Source organism: Centroberyx gerrardi, chromosome 24, assembly GCF_048128805.1.
Source record: "Centroberyx gerrardi isolate f3 chromosome 24, fCenGer3.hap1.cur.20231027, whole genome shotgun sequence".
NCBI classification, from domain to species: Eukaryota; Metazoa; Chordata; class Actinopteri; order Beryciformes; family Berycidae; genus Centroberyx; species Centroberyx gerrardi.
Window position 1 is genome coordinate 8268283 of NC_136020.1, and position 19476 is coordinate 8287758.

A 19476-nucleotide genomic window follows, 5' to 3' on the forward strand; every position below is an offset into this window, starting at 1 on the left:
CTCGCTGGAGCATCAAAGATGGCCTATCAGGACCGTTAAAGTGTTATGCCGTTTGTGACGGAGCACAAATAGCCGAAACGTCTCGCCCATCTCCCCACTCTCACTTAATGCCACTTCAGCCGCACAGACATTTTGCCCAGAGGACGTTCAGCCCACCGTGACTTTGAGCAAAACTCTCCCGCCACTCGACGCCGCCGACACCGCCCCGGCGCTTTCATTTTAAAGGGGTGACATGCACGCGTCAAATTTGTCCGAGGAGAGGCACTCAGAACTGCAGAACGATTCGCCGGCCCCTTTAGGAAAGATGATGGCTCGTCGTGCTTTTGCATAATTTGCCATTTGATTCTTACCCGGCTCTTTTCTTTTAAAGCAGATACCCATCAAAGGGAGGCAGATAATGAACAATGGCCTTGTCAAGCAGTGAAGCCCGAGCCCGCCCTCCTCTTTGATTCGTATGTCTTATTTAATATAGCGCAGCAGGATGGCGGTATTATAAGGACAGAACAAAGCTTCCAACTATTTCTTCCCGCCCTTCTCTGTCTTCCATCCGTCTTGGATCTGTTACTTCCTTCCTTTACGTCTCTGTGTGTGTGTGAGACTGTGTGAGTTTGCAGTTTGGCGCGTGTGTGTGTGTGCACATGCAGGCTCATGTGCGTGCATGTGCAACTGTGAGCAGAGGTAGTTAACCTTCGCTGCTTACACTCCCCCTCAATCTGTGGCTGATTTGTCATGCGATGGCCACCTGTGAAATACCGCCATATTTCAGCGTCTTTAATGAGGCACGAGCAGAGCGGGCAGTGGCCGCCCAGGCAAATGAAGGGCTTAGTGGCACCGGGGCTCCAAAACAGATGGATTAGAAAGACAGGATAAAGGCTTATTTCGTCATTTTAATCTTTGGGTTGAATGGCGCATACCTGCTTTTCTTATGGAAATTGACACAAGAGGGTATGCTGCGTGTATTCTCTCTTTTTTTCCACACTGCAGAATCTAAAGAATTTCTTTTTTGATTAGCAACTGTAGCTCATTGGTCTGGTGAAAGTGACTGCTGCCAAGATGTTCCCAAATGCATACTCTGCATTCTGTTATTTCTTTCTCGCCAGCTAAATCACATACTGTACACACAAACTCATAGACACACTCTGTGCACACACACACACACACACGCACAAGCATATTCTAACAAAGCTGGAGCCTGGCACATCCATGCTGGCACCCTTGAAAGCGGAAGCACAGCGATATAAAACCCTTCTGATATTTCCCACATAAAGCCGCGCAGTATGTCAGAAGTAGTGTCTGTTTGAAGCTGACACATGACATGTACATGCTTGTATCATGCTTAAACAGGCACCGACACACACTCTCGCATACGCTCTCCGACACGTACAGCACACACATACGTGCACATACACACGGAGCACTAAATTATCACGGCAGCAAGCGAGCCCACACAGGCAAATCAGGCGCACCGTGGTAAAATGCAGGTGACAGATGCTCTCAGTGGAGTAGATAGTGTGGTACAAATGGAGAAAGTCTTGGAAGTACAGCGATGGTCCCATCACTCGGTGGATGCTGGAATAGAATGAGAGGTTTATCGTGGTTGTAGGGAGGATTAGACTGTAATGAAATTGGGATGGGAGAGATGTGTGATTTGGAACGGATATGTCAGAGAACGGTGTGATCGGTGCAATCTCTCTGTCTCTCTCTCTCTCTCTCTCTCTCTCTTTCTGTGCCTCGCTCGCTGTCTCTCAGTCTCCCTTGTCTGCACTTGCTGCTCGTTCTTTCTCTCTCTCACGCGCACACAAATTCATACACACATCCTCTGCCTGAACATACCGCTCAATAAGAGATCAGGAGGAGGGAAGCGATGGTAAACCAGTTCTCCTCCCCTCTTCCTCTCTCTCTCTCTCTCTCTCTCTTTCTCTCTCTCCCTCTCTCTCCCTCCAAGGTTGTTTGTGTATCTTTCCTTGGCAGCGTTTGTGAGCAGCCTCTCCCATGACACAGGATGTCTATTACAAAGCCTTTAGCCCGCTGTAGATTAATGGGAAATAATGAGAAGGGGGGCATAAATATGCATTGCCACCCTGTTGGGATAAGCATAGTGCTTTCCCCACTTAATTTTGCTGCTTCACTCATACTCACACACACACGCATGTGCCTATACTCTATACGCTGCCCCATTTGGATCTTGTCACTATGAACCCCCCCATGAATCTGGGTTAATAGTAGTGGGGGGTGGGTGTGAGGAGGTGGAGGGAGGACTGGAGGGAATGAAGGGACCCAAGGTTGATAAGGAGACCAAGATTCAGTGTGTCAATTCAAGCCAAATGTGACAGATTTGAAATTCCCTCTTGCCTCCTGAGTGATGTGCTCCAGCAGCTCGTCTCACTGGATGCAGCCCCACACCCGGACCTCATTCTTTTTATTCACAAAGACAAGGCTTTCTCTCGGTGTTCGCAGAGGATAAGGCTTCTGTTAGATCTCAGTGTTGCTGGTCAACCGGGTGGCTTGTTGGGAAGGCTCCGTGCCAGAGCAAAAACGCTGTGGTGGCGCGATACTGTCTGGAAACTAACGGTGATAAATGGAAACCTTCATTTGGGCCAAACTGTGTGCACTACCCCCTCTGAATTTAGTCTAAATGGAAGGTCTTGCTGTAAAGCTTCAAGGTGTGGACAGATGGAGATGTATTTCATGTATTGGCAATAAAGGTGAAATGCTGTTATAGCGGTCAGTGTGCGTCCGCCTCTTAACTCATCTTAAATTTGGGTGTACAGATGGTTACTGAAGGAAAAGCATGTGATGTATTGGCGATAAAGCTGAAATACTGTCACTTTATACCTACATCCTTTGCTTAATACCTGAATACTGTGATTCTGCTGAAATAGTTGCAGTGGTTCGTTTTATTGTCTCTGAATGCGCCGTGACCGCAAGAAAAAGTTTTTGTTTCACTGTGCACTCGTATAAGGTGCAATGACAATGAAGTTGAGTCGAATTGAATGGAATTGAATTGAAAGCGCACTTCAGCCTCGCTTGAGCTCTCACTTGTTTCTCCTCTCTCTCTCTCTTCTTCTCTTCTCTTTCATCTCCCATGTATATCCCAGGATTCGTTCTAATTAGTTTCCCGTGTTATTCTGGCCTTTTGTCTGGCTTTTTTGCTGCAGAGAGTTTGGCACATTTCAGAGCTCAGGAGTAGCCGCAGAAATAAAGACAAATAAAAAAAAAATACACATCAAGGGCACAATTTAGAACATCAAGGGCACAAGATGCTTCTGTGTGGGCACAAAATAGACCTCATGCACTTGTTTCGATTGAGTGCTCAATATGCATATTGTTTCCTGGTTTTGGTTGATTCATACCCGTAGCTTCTTTTTTTTCTTTGGTTGTACACACAATTTTGTAATTGACCAAATGGCCACAATTTAAGAAGACCTGCGTATGTTATTTTAAAAGCGTCTGCTCGAGTTGCTTATTCACCGTGTTTCAAACTGATTTTACCCACTTGCAGTAATTAGTCGAATTGGGTTGATTGTGTTAACTTATTTTTTTTAATTAGCCTGACATTTTGTACTTGAATCAGGCTTTTAGGGCACAGAGATTCGTGACTCAAGTTTAACTTCAGGGAAAAAACCTCAAGGGATGAGTTTTCAAGGCACTACCTACCAAAAACACTCGCCATGCAAGGCAGTATTGTTAGTAGGAAGCAATTGACAAGGACATTGAGAGCTAATGGGCTGTACTGTCTGCAGACCTGAAGGACTTTATACTTTATAGTGAATCGGTTGCAAGGATTTGTATCGGCGAACACTTACTATGTGCATGTGTTTTATAACTATTATGCCTATATCTATTGCAGCTTCACCTCCAAGCTTTCGATTCAGCCAGCGTCTCTGTGCTTGTCAGCCCGGTCTCCGGGGGGCGACCGTTTCACCATTTCTCTCTCTTTCCCTCTCTCTCTCTCTTTCCACCTATCCATCACTTTTTTTTTGGGCCATTCCCACCTGTCAATCAAAGGGACGTCCACCCATCACGATGCCCTGTCAAACCACCTCCGTCCCAGTTTATATTCTCTGGGTAATCAGGCCGGGGTGTGGGGTGTGTGTTGTATTTCCGTGCCCTCCCCTCCCTCCCCATCACCTCCCTTCGCTCATCATCATAGATTTGTCAGGAAGGAAGACCGCTTTGGCATATACTGAAGTGATGCGACAGTCGGAGCGATTATTTGTCATGATATCGCCGTGGTTCATTTTATTCCCAGTCCAACACCATTTTCTGGGTATTTTATGTGTATGCTGGGCATGGACTGTTGAGCGAATGGTCTGGGAAAAGCTTGAAACCTATTTATTTTTTTTTTTTCTGCTGGCATCACTCATGATTGAATGTAATGAATAGGACTCGCAGACAGTTTCAGAGAGAACACTGAACTTTTCCATTTTTATACACTGAATGATGGAAGTTTCAGCGTGCTTTCTCCCTCCTCTCGCCTCTCTTTTTTTCTTTATCTCTTAAAAACACAAACTCTCCATCCCTCAACCTGTGTCTGCCTTTTGTTCTGTCAGTCTGTCAGCAATATTCATAGTATCTACTGGAGGGACACCATCATCTAATCATGTCTAACGTTGCCCACTCCATTGATCAGTCCGACATCATTTCTCCCTGTTAGCATCCTTGTCTTTTGTTTCATTTGTTTTTTCACTATTACTTTTAGTCTTTCTTTCTTTCTTTCTTTCTTTCTTTCTCTCTCTGTCTCTCTCTCTGTCTCTCTCTCTCTCTCTCTCTCTCTCTTCTCTTCTCTTCTTCTGGAGGTGGCAGGCAAGTCTAGCCGTGATTCAGCCGGCACTGAAGTGGGAATGAGCTGTCCTGTCGCTGGGGACCGGGGAGGACATGTCCCATGATGCTCAGCTCTATACCACCCCCACGGGATTATGGGCGAAAAAAGAAAATGCCTGGCTGACCGCTCTCTCTCTCTCTCCCTCTCTCTCTCTCTCTCTCTCTCTCTCTCTCTGACACTCACACACACGAGCACATGGCAGTTTCGTCTCTGCATGGGAGTGTTATTTCAAACCGCATTCTTACATAAGGGCGGTTCATTCGTCCTCTCCCAAGACATGCTGCTCTCTTTCTCCCTCTCTCTCTCTCTCTCTCTCTCCCTGTTTCCTCTCTATCTCTCTCTCCCTTTCTCTCTCTCTCTCTCTCTCACAAGCACTCGCCTTTTTTTTTCCCCTGTGCTTTTTGAAGTTTCGTGCTCCTCGGCTTCCAAGCATCATCCATCACCAGCTAGTAATAACTTCATTCTGCATCAGAAGCCGAGACTTATATTATTCTCCTGATTATTTCACTTCCTCCTCCCTTCTTCCTCCTTCCATCTCTCTCTAACCCTCTTTCATTTTACCCATCCAAGACATTAAGGTCTGCGCAGACACACTCGTAAACAAACAAGCGTGCGCGCTGCATCTCCCGAGGCCAAATATCAGTTTCTGGGAGGTGTTTTTTATTTTTTTCTCTCTCTCTCTATCTCTCTCTCTCTTTCCTGCATATGTTATTTATTTTTGCCTTTTTTTTCTGCGGGCGTTTTGAGTTAAGGGATGTGGGGCTCTGAGGGTCCGTGATAAGGGGCTTCCATCGGCTGCATGCAGGGACTGGTGGGGTAGGTGAAGACTAAGCTTCATGCTGCGTGGTTATCTCCCAGTGTGCGCGCACGCACACACACACACAAACACACACGCACACAGAGACCTATTTGCATACACACACAGATCTATATGCATAAACACACTTTAATACATATGCATCAAGGAGGTTTTATAGTAGATCATACAAATGCACACTTTTGAACCCCCCCCCATACACACACATGCATATACACATATATACTATACACACACACCTACATACAGTACATACTATATATACACACCTACATACACACAAATATGCACACACACACCTACTTACCATATGCACGCTCTGACTTTGATATATATACATACAACTGCACACTTGAAGCCTTTCCTCCACACACACACACATGCAGACAGATACATGACACACACCAACACACACGCATGCCTATTGTACATACATGCATACTCACACACCCGGATATTGTCCACACACTCAGACTTAAATATGTCCACAAGCAATCCACAGCAATTTTGAAGCCCACCTCCACACACACACACACACACACACACCTCAGCCGCACGCACGACAGTACGTACATTCATTCTGCTCACCTGCCATTCAGGAATGTGTGTTCCGCTGCCTTGGCGTGTGTGCGGCCCACGCGCTCCATTCAGCCGTCATTAGTGCTAACACAAGGAGGCAGATTAATGCGTGACGCTTGCAGCAGGTGGGAGAGGGAGAAAGGTTAGCATAACAGGAGTGATGAATGAATCACTTTGAGCGTTTTTCGTTTTGTTATACTCCGCCGTTGTAGCCGTATTTTGAAGCATTTCTCCTGCCGCTGAGAAATTGTCTTTTAGTCTCAGTCAACGTGTTTTGATTTTTTTTCCCCCGTCCCACTTGCCAAATTGGTGTGGCGCATGAATGTGTAGCATATGTCTGAATGTGATTAAGTGTATTAAATTAAGCCGTGGCCAGATGGGTGCGCTGGTAATATGACGCTACCTCATGCTTTATGGTATGCATTATAACCTTATAATGCATTTCAGTGTTGTGGCAGCGGGGTGAATGTGAATGTGAATGGAAGCGATGTAGAAAATTGAGAAAAGCACTGCCCTCTTTCCTGTTCCGCACAACCGCCATTTTTTCTATCCTTCCTCTCTCATATTTCCTCTCCATTTCCTCCTCCTTCCATATTTTTTTTCCTTCTCTCCAGTCACCTCATCTTTTACCTCTTTTATGAGTTCTTGTTCATGTCCCTCTTCCGCCTCTTTTTCTCCTTTCCTCCTTATGTCCCCCCCCTCTCTTCCAGACATCATTTAGCATCCCCGAGGGCTGTAGAAATATACAGGTGATGGAGAAATTCGGCAGTCTAACTCCCAGAGAGACAGACGTGTCCTAATGGAGTCACCACACACTCCCTCTCCCTCAGCTATATGCATCAACAGCCGTGCGCCGTCTTATTTTGAAGCATTTCTGCTATTTCGTGTTTGGAGCCGAGCGGTGTTTTTAATGGGCACGGGAGCTCGCACACCTTCTGGAGGAATAAATGCGTTGCCTAATCGCTTGGCCTTGTAGGTGGTGATGGAGCGGCCCGCATGCTCGTTTCAGCGCTGGTCATTTTTAAGGGCAAGATGATCCGTCTTCATGATAGAGCTTGGCAATGCAGTTTGGAATTGACTTCGGGGAGCAAACAAATGCACACATTTTCTCTCTCTTTTGGCTGCAGAAGTATGAACTGTCGAAACGGTCAACTATATTTAAAGAATGTCCTTCTTTACTTGGACAGGTGAGTGACCCCCACCATCTGTGTCCTTGGTGTCATACCTCCCTCTTTCTTCCTCACCCTCTCTCTCTCTTTCACTCTCTTCCCTTCTCCCCCCCTCTCTCTCTATCCCTCGGGGGGGTGTCTTTTCGTATTTATTGTTATTAAGCTGCTTAGTGTTCTCCCGTCATCCATTCATCCATTCAGCCCCGTGACTGTGCTGCTGCCTTTTGATAGAGTGCTTATACATATATTATTCATTTGATTGACTTCCCCTAATCGCCTCAAAAGTGCCGGAAATTAATCATTCCAGAAATCCCGTCATTTGCATTCTATCAGGGGAGTTTTGGTGGCGGCGTTCAGGGAACCACTTTTTTTTTTTTTTTTTTTCCCTCCATGTGGCTAGGAGGATGTGGAGCTTAGCATCCAGGGGAGCAAGTTTGGAAAGGTGTGGACCAAAAGGGAGACACACCGAGAGCCAGCGAGGGCCCACTTTTTCACGGGCAAAAAAAAATCAATGAGGCTGGATATTCAGCACTACTCAATGGCTTTTATGGTGTCCCATAAAAACCCCCATTGAAAAAGTATATATGGCATGAGACGATTTCTCTGTGGGTGAAATTGGATTAAGCCTGGTGTAAAACGGAGAGTGTCTTGCCTTTATTTCTCTATGAGCGCTCCCTCTCCCCCCATGCTCGACTTGCCCAACCCACAGCCATTAAACTCTATAGGAAGAGAAACCTAATTACATGGCTGAAAGTGGCCATAGTGAGCACTATTAAAAGGATCCAATTAAAGTTTGTGCAGAGCTGGCAGTGGCATGCTGGTGGGGGATTATTTGTGGAGGTGGAAGTTGATCTGTCGCACGCAGTCATCTATTGGCTGAGCTAACGTAGATGGACGGCGAGTGGGAGGGGCTTCAGAGTAGCCAGGGTAATTGGATCCTGTATTAATGGATACTTCTGTCAAAGAGGGAATGAAACAGAGTAACGGTGAGGGAGTGGAGGGGGAAAAAAAGAAATGGAGAGAGGGAAAGAGAAAGGGGATCATGACAGCAGGACTTCATATATGTGAATTCTTAATGAGTTAATACCTTATAATATCATTTTAAGTCCATTTATGTACTTTTAATGTCTATTTAATGAGGAGATATTGTTCACCCCTGTTTGTTTGTTAGCCAGCTGACAGACAGACAATCTCAAAAACAGATTTTGAAAGATTTTGGTGGTGATACGGATCTGGGATTTCTGCCATTAGATGGTTTTTTATCAATAACTATGACACTAACAAAGATAGAGACTTGGTATCAAAGCCTAAGGGCATTTTTTCAGGATCAAAAAATCAATTTAACCTGTCATTTCATGTAGAAATCATTTCTTTGGGTGTAACGGCAAGTTGGAGAATTGTTCAGCGTTGGTGGAGGTTTTCGCTCTCCGAGTGCCTTCTACTTACATGATTTGTATGAGTCATCAGAAATGATTGCTGCTAATTACTTGTCTAGCGTTTGATATACCAAATTACCTTTGTTATCAGAATTCCCTCTCCATATTTCCCTCTCAATCCTTTCCACTGTGGCAATTAATGGTAATATTTGTAAAAAGAAAAATTGTCTCCTCATAGCTAATAGACTTGTCTAGTTCAAAGAAAACACAGAGTGCGCAGTAATTCTTACACACACATAGGAAAATAATAGAGTTCACCCCTCTTCCGGCAAACCGCCTCTTCATATGTTGCCCTCACCACCACCTAGCACCTTTTTACTCCGCTCCACCCTTCAGTCCACCATCAGAGGAGTGCACCTATCTAAACACAGCCTTCATTATTATTTATAGAAACATTTTCCTCAAACCATTATTTACTCCGAGCATAGCACGTTACTCTGGAAGCTTCCAGGAACACGTTTTTTTTTTTTTTTGCCCTGAGCAAGTAACAGGAAGGAAGAGGGAACTCATGAATAATTTACGTGGTGATTTTTTTTTTATTATTATTCATTATTCATAGTTTTGTATTAGCTTGGATACTTTGAAAATCCTTTGGACAACTTTTTGAGCGAATTTCAGTCCGGGCTTGAAAGACCACTGATGCCCAGAATGCAACACTGACAAGAAAATCCATGCCTGTTTTGTTTTGTTTTTTTTCGGGTGTCATCCCGTTTTCATTTACCTTTCAACGCAAGAGCCGTCATTAGAGCCCTCTCAAGTCGCCGTACAGTACCTCAGCACAGTGTACACAAACAACACTTCCAGTCTAAAGGGAGGTTGCAGTGAAAAAGCTTTTCCAGCAGCTGAGGTCATCCTCTTCACTGTCACTGTGTAATTGCTGTGCTGGGGGAAGCTCCTCGCGACAGGAGAGGGCTTGAGGGAGAGCTAGCTTTCTGCCTCTTTACTCACTGCTCCCACTCAGATTTATGTGCCCTTAATTGGAGTCACCGTTAAACAAATGGCATGGGAGGGGGTGTGTGGGTCGGGCAGGGTGGGGGGGAGGGGGGGTTTGAAAAGATAGGCACGTTAACACCACCAGCTCTCAAAGGCACAGCTGCTAAATCCACACCGCAGGCGTGATGGCGTATCCCTGAACTTGTAATCGGGGTCTGCTGTCTATCTAACTGAAGAGGTAAGACTTGCAAAGCTTACACACTCACACACACACACACAGCTGCTGTCGGTCCAATAGCGGAGGACGGCGGCTGGAGCGACGGCACTGCCAGATAGCTTAACCTCTGGTATTAAAGGGCCAATAGGCCTCAGTATGAGATGATTACCACCATGCGGACTCTGATGATTATTCTAGCCTCGCTGACCCGCAGGACTGTCGGTTCAAATCCCCGCCTCTGTCCGAGAGGTTTAGCTCTCATGGAAACACCCAAATTGGCTCTCCTGACACGGCAGCTGTTGTCGTCGACAGAACTGGAAGGGCGGACGGTGGATGGTGTTGCTTTAGCGAACGGAGGAGGAGTGGAACGGGGCTTGATATGATACGTGTCGGTCTGTTGTTCTGGTAGAGTGGCCAGGCGGAGGCTAACCAGCGGTGACGGGGCGTTATAAATGAATAAAAGCAGCGCGAGCCGTCCTGACAAACAGATTGTGTCATTGGGTGGTAATGTGCTCCAGCCAGCGTGGCCCTGGCTGGGGGATTAGGCTGACACAGCAGCACGTTCACATCCCCTGATCACTGCACACACACATGCACATAAACACACACCCTGAAAAGCACCCACCCCAGGGCCACATATCCAAATGGATGACATCAGCTTCCCCTTAATCTCTCTGTATCTCTGCCCCCTGTCTCTCTCTCTCTCTCTCTCTCTCTCTCTCTCTCTCGTTCTCTCTCCGGCTCTTCCTCCTCTCCTCTCTCCATACCTGCCCGTTGTTGGCGGTGTGTGAGCGCGCGTGTGTGAATGTGTGCGATGATTCACCGGTACTCCCATGGATTCAAAGCAAAAGAGGAATAGCTGCAGAGAAAATGAAACGGGCTTCTTGTGTTTTCTCTGATTTTCCTTTTTGGATCTCTCCAGATTAAAGTTGGTCGGTGTGAACGCTCGCCCGGCTGCTGCCAGCAGCAGCAGCAGCACCGCATTCACTGTCAAGTGTCTCCACAGCTCTGAATTATTAGGGTGGGTGTCTTTTTTTTTTTTTTTTGTCTTCTTCGTTCTCCTCCCCTGCAACATCAGGACTTTGATTCCCATGGAAGTTCAGATGCAGAGCAAGACCAAAGGCGATCTGTTTTAGTGGCATGCTGGAGGAGCAAGAAGAAAGAGAGGGAGTTTGAGATGCGATGAAAGGAGCCATTCACATCTTCCCACGGGAGAGACAGAAACAAGGAGGGAAGGAGGATAGAGGAGCTAACTGTGATTTGTTTCTCAACGATAAGAGAAATCATGATGACATCTCTCTGTAGGGGTACGTTTTTTCTTTACAGTGTGTATATTTATCTTGGCCGGCTCGGCTGCGTACTGTATTACGTTTGCCGGGTACATACGCTGGCGTATGTTAGTTTGATCCGGAATTGTCAGGCTTACTTTGTGACAGTCTTGGTGGTTTCAGCCAACTTGGGATTCACTAGCGCGTCTTGTCCAAAATGGATTTGATATAGCACTTAATCAATACTGAGGGCTCTTTACGATGAGAGCTCTGTGACAAGCCGATCTGTCACTGTCACGGACTCTGCGATGCTTTATCACTCACTGCACTGTTTGACTGCTGTGCTTGGGCTCTGTCCTCTCAACATCTGTATTTAGTTAGGACTTACTACTCACCTAGTACTAGTAGGTTAGCATGAAGGCCTCATTATTGGAAAGGAAATGTACATTTTTCATACTCCCAACCCATCAGCTGCATCTGACATATACTTGGTATCAGGAATCAAACCAGCAGCCTTCATGTTCTAGGTCGATATCCCTTTAACCTCAAGGATGTGAGAGATTAAGCTTACATTTATACTATCTTCCATTGTCTTTAACCTCATGTTAACGAGATTGAAGTTCAATACATAATATCCTTCAAAGAGCATGTCTGTACTCCCAGTAGAGGCTTCCTTTCTAGTGAAAAGAAAGCTCTTGAAGGGAAATTGCTCAGAGAGCCTCAACTGCACTCTTGAGTTTTATATACCTTGGCCTTGGTGACTCTGAGCCTCTGATTGGCTAGAGTGCGTCATTATTTTTGTATGACCAGGAAACCTGTCTTTCTTCTGGATAATGTAATAACTTGTCAAAATGTTATAAAATGTCCATCTGAATGGGTTGAAAATTTAATAAAACATGTTAATGTAATACGTTTCTGGATAATGTAATGCAACATATTTTTAACTGATGATGTAATAATTACATGAATAACTCAAATTATTACATTCCTCTTATTCATACTGGTTATCAATAATGTTATTACATCATCAGTGAAAAATGTTATACCGCTTTATGAAGTCAAAATTGCCAGTTAATGTAATGAAGTGATATTACATTACCCGTGAATTTATTTCATGAACAGGTTTTATTACATTTTCAATCCATTCAGAGGGATGTTTTATTACATTTTGACAAGTTATTACATTATCAGTAGCTACATCCTGTTCTAACTTACTGCTGTTACAATGTGACCATGCAACCTTGGTCTTCTTGTATCAGTTTACAATGACACTGTGATGTCTGACTTTGCAGCGTTTTTTTTTTTTGAGTAAATACCTTACCTACAATAGGATTCAGTAGAAAATCTTTTGGATATGTGAGCAGTATTGATTCAGTTTGGAAATGCCTATTGAGGATTTGGTGGAACACAAAGTGTTATTGTTACAGTAGTTGTTAGCCAGCAGGCGTTGGGCATTGTGAGCTGACAAGCAACAAGAAAAGGTTGCAAAGGGAATATCATGCAAAATGTTAGCAGTGAACAAAGCCCAAGTGACCTTTTACTCTGAGAAAAGATGAATAAAAACTATTTATTTCATCTTTGGGAAGGCCATGGTGTAAGCAGGATAATACACAGCAAGGAGCAAACAATTTCTCCAGCTCATTTCAAGTGTTTCTTTGTCTCTGTAATGACCATTCAAATTATCTTATTTAAAGGATGCCTTGTTAACTTGATGGTGTGACATTTGTAGATTACAAACACAGAATGGATGTCTTTCAGTCAACTTTTTTGTGTTGTAGTATATGAGGTCAGCGATCTGTGGTTTCCTTTTTTCATTTTTGTCTTTTGTGAATAAGGAATGTGACTGAGGTGGCAGGCGAGGAGATTAACACCTTTAACTCAGCACTCGCTATGTCATTGTTGAAATAACCGCTAGCCTTCATGGTGATTCTCTCAATGCATTTTGCCTTTCACCATCTCTTTATCTCTTTAACTTTATCAGTCCTCTCCACTTGGTTCTCCCTCTCTCTCCCTCTCCCGGGGGGGAGGGGGCAGTCATCAATATCTCTGGCTGTGTTACAGGCGGCCCGACCAGCACCTCCTGGAGGGCAGAGCTATTAATGGAATTCAGGGGAGGGCAGCAGAGGGCCAACAGGCACAGGAGTATGGTTCAATGCCTGGCTTTCTCCAATGTATCCCACATTACCGGCTGTCAATAAGCAGGGGAGAGACACAGAGTCGGTCTCACTGAACTTCACTGAACTTGAATGAACCTGGAATCTCAGTAAGTGCAGAGAAAAAACTCACTGGGTTTGGTGGAAAACCGAGAGTGAGATTGTGTGTCTTTGCCAAGGTGCAAAAACATTCCTAGTCAATATGATTAGATTGTAAAGCAGCTATATTAACTTTTATCATCAGCTCAATGAAAACAGCAGCCATGCCCGCACTCCCTGCTCAATAGACTTTATTACAGCTTAACTGATATCTAATCACAGCTGATTAAGGCCCTACACTACATCATTTGTGAAAACAGTGAATAAGCACATTGCATCGCCACACTTGCTGCCTGTGAAGCCAAAGTGCGGTGAAAGCAGCTTTCGGTGGTGTGGTGTGGCACTGCGGTTCAATGTCCTCCCTCAGTCCAGTGCTCTGTCTGTCCCATTTGCCCAGCGGCAGTAGGCAGGCGCTGAATGGCAAGCTAATCCATCCCTCTAATGCTAGGGCATTAGGAAGGCCCGCCACTTCCTAATTGGCTAATGGTTAGATTAGGGCGGTTACAATAGGCCATGCTGACACCGCCTTGGCCAGTCACAACAGAGGGATTAGGGTGTGAATGGGCAGACCTGCCTTACACCTCCGGCCTGAGGCTATTGCCCACACTGGCCTGTCATAACAACACACACAGGGATGATGTACACTGCTGCAGGCTAGAGGCTAGCTGATCCTGTCTCCAACCCCTGTCCCCCCATTCTCCATGCTGTTAACACTGTGCTACACACTCACACACACAGACACTTCTGATTCACCTGAGCCAGGGATTCACATTTTTCAATGGATTGAGTGGTTTATCTACAACATAACATTAAAGCTAGACCTCTTACAGACCTCCTTCTGGTTGTATAGCAACAAGAGCTGCTGCTGCTGCAATCAGACCTACACTGAATGTGCAAACTATTAAAGACACTTACCCTTTTCATGAAGTGCACTGATGAGGTGAATCCAGGTAAAAGCCATTATCCCTTATTTATTTTCCTTATTAAATCTATACCAAGCACAAAGGATGAGATGTAGATAATAAGAAGCAGATGAGTTAGAGAAGGATGTTTAAGCTTTGAGACGACTGAGATGTAGATTGTGCAAACGAGGCTGCAACTCAATATCAGGAATCTTTCCCTAACATTTAGTAAATTCAGTGTATAGTAATGTAGCTGGCACAGAGAAGAGGAAAGACGGAGAGGAGCAGGAGGATAGATGAGGCTGGGGCAAAGATGATTGACTGCAAGAAAGAACTAGAGTCCATCCATCTGCCACCTCACTGCGGCTGGGACCTAGACCACATATTTCAATATACACCACATACAAACTCCACAACACATCCCTGTACAGTCAGACCAACACACACACAAGGAGATAGACTATACGCACTGCATTTTCCACAGATAAGGGCAAAAGCATAAATAGGTTTCTTTTGAACTGCTTGAGCAGCCTTTGATTTATCTTGCCAGACACTTTAACAGCTTCAAAGGTAGACACGTAACTTGCTTAAAGTATTCAAATGTATTCAGGTACTATTTTGGCCAGGTCTGCCTGCTCCAGGCTCCGAGAACGAGAAAGAGCTCAGAGGAAAGGCCTTGACTGGCAGCCAGAGAGCAGCAAGGTGTCATGTAGTACCGAGCCTCAGGACAGGAGGACCTGAGAGAGACCAGGCACATTCTGTCCCATTTCTCTCTCTCAGACTCTCTCTCTTTTTCTCTCCCTAACATGCACACACACACACACACTTACCTTGCTTTCAGCCTGTTATAGTACACTTACAGTTTCACATCTCTCTCCCTCTCTCTCTCTCTCTCTCTCTCTCTCTCTCTCTCTCTCGCGCAGACTCACATTATGTCCCTCGCTTTCTCTGCCTCTCTTTCTCTCTGTCTATATTTACTGAAGGGGCGTTTAGAGTTTTATTATGATCCTCATTAGCTCACACCTCGGCGAGCGCTAGTCTGCCTACGTTTCGCACGCCGCATAAAACGAGTACGTTACAGACAAAAGTTTCCATAAAGTGCCTTTTTGTTGTGACATTTTTTACATCTTGCTATGTAACTCTGTGGAGATGATTAGCGTGGATGCTCATGGTATAATCAGTTCCTCAGGGTACAGAATGGGCCTTTACACACAAATTGACTCTCTGTCATGAACACACAATACAATCTCTTCCCCGAGGCCTGAGGATATTCTCTGGATATAAAGCCTTTGTTTGAAATGGAGGCCAGTGTTTCTGCTTTCCAGAGATTGTCTGGGTCCCCACTGAGCGCAATGATATAGCTCACTGTTATCATAGGTTCAAATTGTTGTGCTCAAGTTATAGTGTTTTTACAGGGCAATGTGCAAACATGCAAACGGATATAGAAGTCATACCTTTATCTAATGCAGTGTGTTTTATTGGAATACAGAGATTGCTTAGAGCAGAGCTATGCTAATGTATTCTGTAGGAGAATGTTGAATGGTTCCAGTATGAAACCACTAGCTGTGACCGGGACGTCCAGTAATGGTGCTTAGTTGTACGGATGAGAGCTGGACCTAAGGCCTGCGGTTGTGGAGTCGAAGCTGGCTCCAGGATAGCTATGAGCTAAAAGAGTCTCAACCCATGCTGCACCTTAATCTGTTCTCTCATCCATCACATCCCTGTTTCTATCCATCCCCACTTCCCATTTCCAGCCTGCCCACTCCCACCGCAATCTCAGTCACCATTACCCTTCCTCCCCTTCTCTCTTTGCGCTCTTCCTCTGCCTTGTTCGCTCCCTCGTATCCTTGGGAGTTCCCGAGAATATTCCCCACACGGAAGATGTGGTGGCTTCTGAGTTATTACCGGCCGCACCGAGGGACAAATGACTTGCTATCCGCTACAGTCATCAGCGGTGATCTGTTTGTGTTTTTCATTGCTCTGTTTGCAGACTGCAAAAAGCATCAGGAAAAGCCTTGCTAATCTTCTGATATATCATCTAGTTTTTCTCCTCCTCTCTCTCTCTCTCTCTCTCTCTCTCTCTCTCTCTCCCTCTCTCTCTCTCTCTCCCTCTCTCCTAACAGAACAGGGACTTGATGGATAGGCAGGATGTCTGTGCAAAAAAACAACAATGCTCATTTTTAGTATTTTTAGTGAGAGTTTTCCACACTCCTGAAATGGCCCAAATCCAGAAACACACCTGAGGGAATTTGAGGACCCAATCCCCAGTAGCCTGAAGCCACAATGATGAATGCAGTGTTTAACCTTAATGTGTTTCCCAATGTGCTGTAATCAGGGCATTGTAAATTACAAATATATAGCTTCCTAAGAATAGCCGTAAAGAAGAACCTCTCAGTTGAGCTTTATGGTTGTTTTTTCCACTTGCTTTATCATACTTCTAGTCAAGATCATTATTTTTGCGTCTCAGAGAGCCAGCTATACTTTGAGAATCGCTGATTTGCAGTACAAGATCATGACCCACATACAAAGGACTGAAAACGGAGAGGCATTGTGGTTGCCTCCTTTTAGAAACTGTCACCCTAGAGAAGTCCCCACCACAAGATGCAGCTAAATATAGGTCTGCAACATCAAAGGTCCTCTTTGAAGTGTGTCTGTGTGTGTGTGTGTGTGTGTGTGTGTGTGTGTGTACAGCTCATTCAGTAGCTCTGCCTGTGAGGAAGGGTAATCTGTGATGGCTACACAGGCCCCCGTGCAGACAGACACAATCAAGAACCTCACCACTGGAGGTGCCACACGCACAGAAATACACACACACACACACACACACACACATTTACACTACAGGTTCTCCGGCAAATAACTGCTGCTCATTTGCTAAGCCCTTACAAAGCACTCAGTCAGCAGGTTCCAGTTTGATGTTTCAGCTTCAAGGGTTGTTGTTGATGCTGAATTTCTGCAGAGAGTTGGGGACTGAAGAAATGCACAAAGGGCGACACTTCATTGCATGTGATAGTCATACATGACAGCTTGATTGCTGGAAGAGGAAAATGACTCCGCTGTACTCACATACAGAACATGACTGTACTGTGCTGTACCACTTTATTACAGTGCAGTCTCAACAAGACGAGTTGATCATAACGTCATTTGTGGGTTTGCTTTCTCCATTTAAGGACTGATTAATCAACAAATTGAGCCTTAAGACAACTTTTGGCAAGGCTTGGCAAGCGGCTTAATGGCCTTAGTGGATTCATTTTCTTTTCATTACACTGTTTCATGCTTGGATGGCCAGCGGCATCAAGAGATGATGGCAGCATTGTCCAAAAATCGGCACGCCAGAGAAAAAAAACCACTGGAGTGCGTGCCAGATTGAATTTAGGCATTCAATTTACACCTATCCAGATGTCGCTATTGTCACATCAGGATAATATGTGACAGGTGATAAGAGTTTGGAGCAGCTACATGAAGAGGGCCTGGCGACCACAGGGTTCCAGCTACACCCCTCGCCTTCTGGAAGAAACCCTTTTTTGATTCAGGAGAAAACAATAATAAACCTTTCATTTCATTCTCTCGACTCTCGACTGCACCCATTCCTCCCCTAGAGCAGTGTAGGCCACCATTAGTTCTCCCTCTCTAGTTGAAGGTGTGGTAATCAGTGGTGCAGTGTTTGGTTGGAATGAAAACCTGCATACTCTTGGCCATCCATTACACATGGCTGCCCACCACTGCCCTAGAGACAGACTATTAGAACCGTTACAGGCATTTTTGAATTGGCAGACCTTGTGCAGTGAGGTAGGACGGACATCAGTTGGCCTTTGAAAGGCAAGCCACCCCGTGCCACATACCAGGTGTGATCAGTAGTACAGTTGTATCCCTGCTAACATCAAAACACACAGATGGGATCGTTCAAAGCACTTCACATGCTGTAGTGAGGGTCTAACAACTGTGTTCGCTGGCTCCTTTTCCAGTGTGAACAACCCTCGCTCAAATGTGGAAACCTCTTCAGCACCTCGGGGGTAGAGTACCTCTGTGCTATCACAGCCGGCATCAGTTTTAACAAGTCTAATTAGCACACCGCGATGAGGAAGTATTTAGGAAGTCATTTGTACCTCAATTTGGCATCATAACCACTTTCACACACACCGGCGCACGCTCTGTCAGTTACTGGAGGAAAGAGGAAAGATGATTGTCATGTCAGTGGAGCTTGTCTTAAAGATGCTCTTATTACTGGGCAAAATATTTTCATCACTCCTGTAGCTTCTTGCCATCGCAATTGCAGCCGGTTGGAAGAACTGCAGCTCTTGTCAGAGAGTCCTCGACATGCTGTCAGCTCCATGCAAATTGATTTGATTTCTCTTCTTGCTGTCCAAGTTGCATCACTTAGCTCCTGAAATGGCACCTAGGCACTCCCCTCCACCAAAAGCACACTGCTCAAATATTCAGTTTAGCCCGCATGAGAAGAAAAGGACAGAAAGGAATAAAGAGGCCAGTTAATGAGACGAGCTGGGTCGGGGTCACTGTGTTTCCGTTGACTGCTCCGTTATGTTCTGATCCTTCCTGAAACACTGACAATGACTCAGACTCGTCTTTGAATTCTCTATTCATTCAGCGGCTGTGAGGTGTTCACAGCCCCGGCCGCTCTAACTGTGCTCCCCTCCTCTCCTCGCTTATCTCCTGCAGGCACAACCAGGCAGCCCAAGGAAGGAGAGGTCCCCGGGGTGGATTATAATTTTGTGACCGTTGACCGGTTTATGGAATTGGAGAAAAGTGGAGCCTTGCTAGAGAGCGGAACATATGAAGGTAAGGATTTTATGAAGTCACACTCCTCTGTATGTTATTGTGGTCATCCCTGTTTGTAATATTTCTAATTGGGGAAGAGACTATAGATTGGCCCCGGTCCGTCCGTCCATCACGCACAAAATCATCATGCACAATATCCTAGATGCCACTGATTGGATTTTGATGAAACTTCAGGAAATGATGTGTGTCATTGCTCTATTCCAGAATTTTCAAAATTACACTGATTGGCCTTAGGGGGGCGCTACAACATTTCTTTACTTGTTACTGATTGGCCGCAAGGG

General features: G+C 45.2%; 1 protein-coding gene across 1 annotated transcript in view; it reads left to right on the forward strand.

Annotated features, from left to right (window-relative positions):
* The window catches only part of magi2a (membrane associated guanylate kinase, WW and PDZ domain containing 2a), a 161633-nt gene that overhangs the window by 84666 nt on the left and 57491 nt on the right, over window positions 1-19476 (forward strand). The window contains exon 3 of the mRNA XM_078282007.1: window positions 19076-19195. Within this exon, the coding sequence (XP_078138133.1) occupies window positions 19076-19195 (120 nt within the window). The remainder of the gene's footprint in view (window positions 1-19075; window positions 19196-19476) is intronic.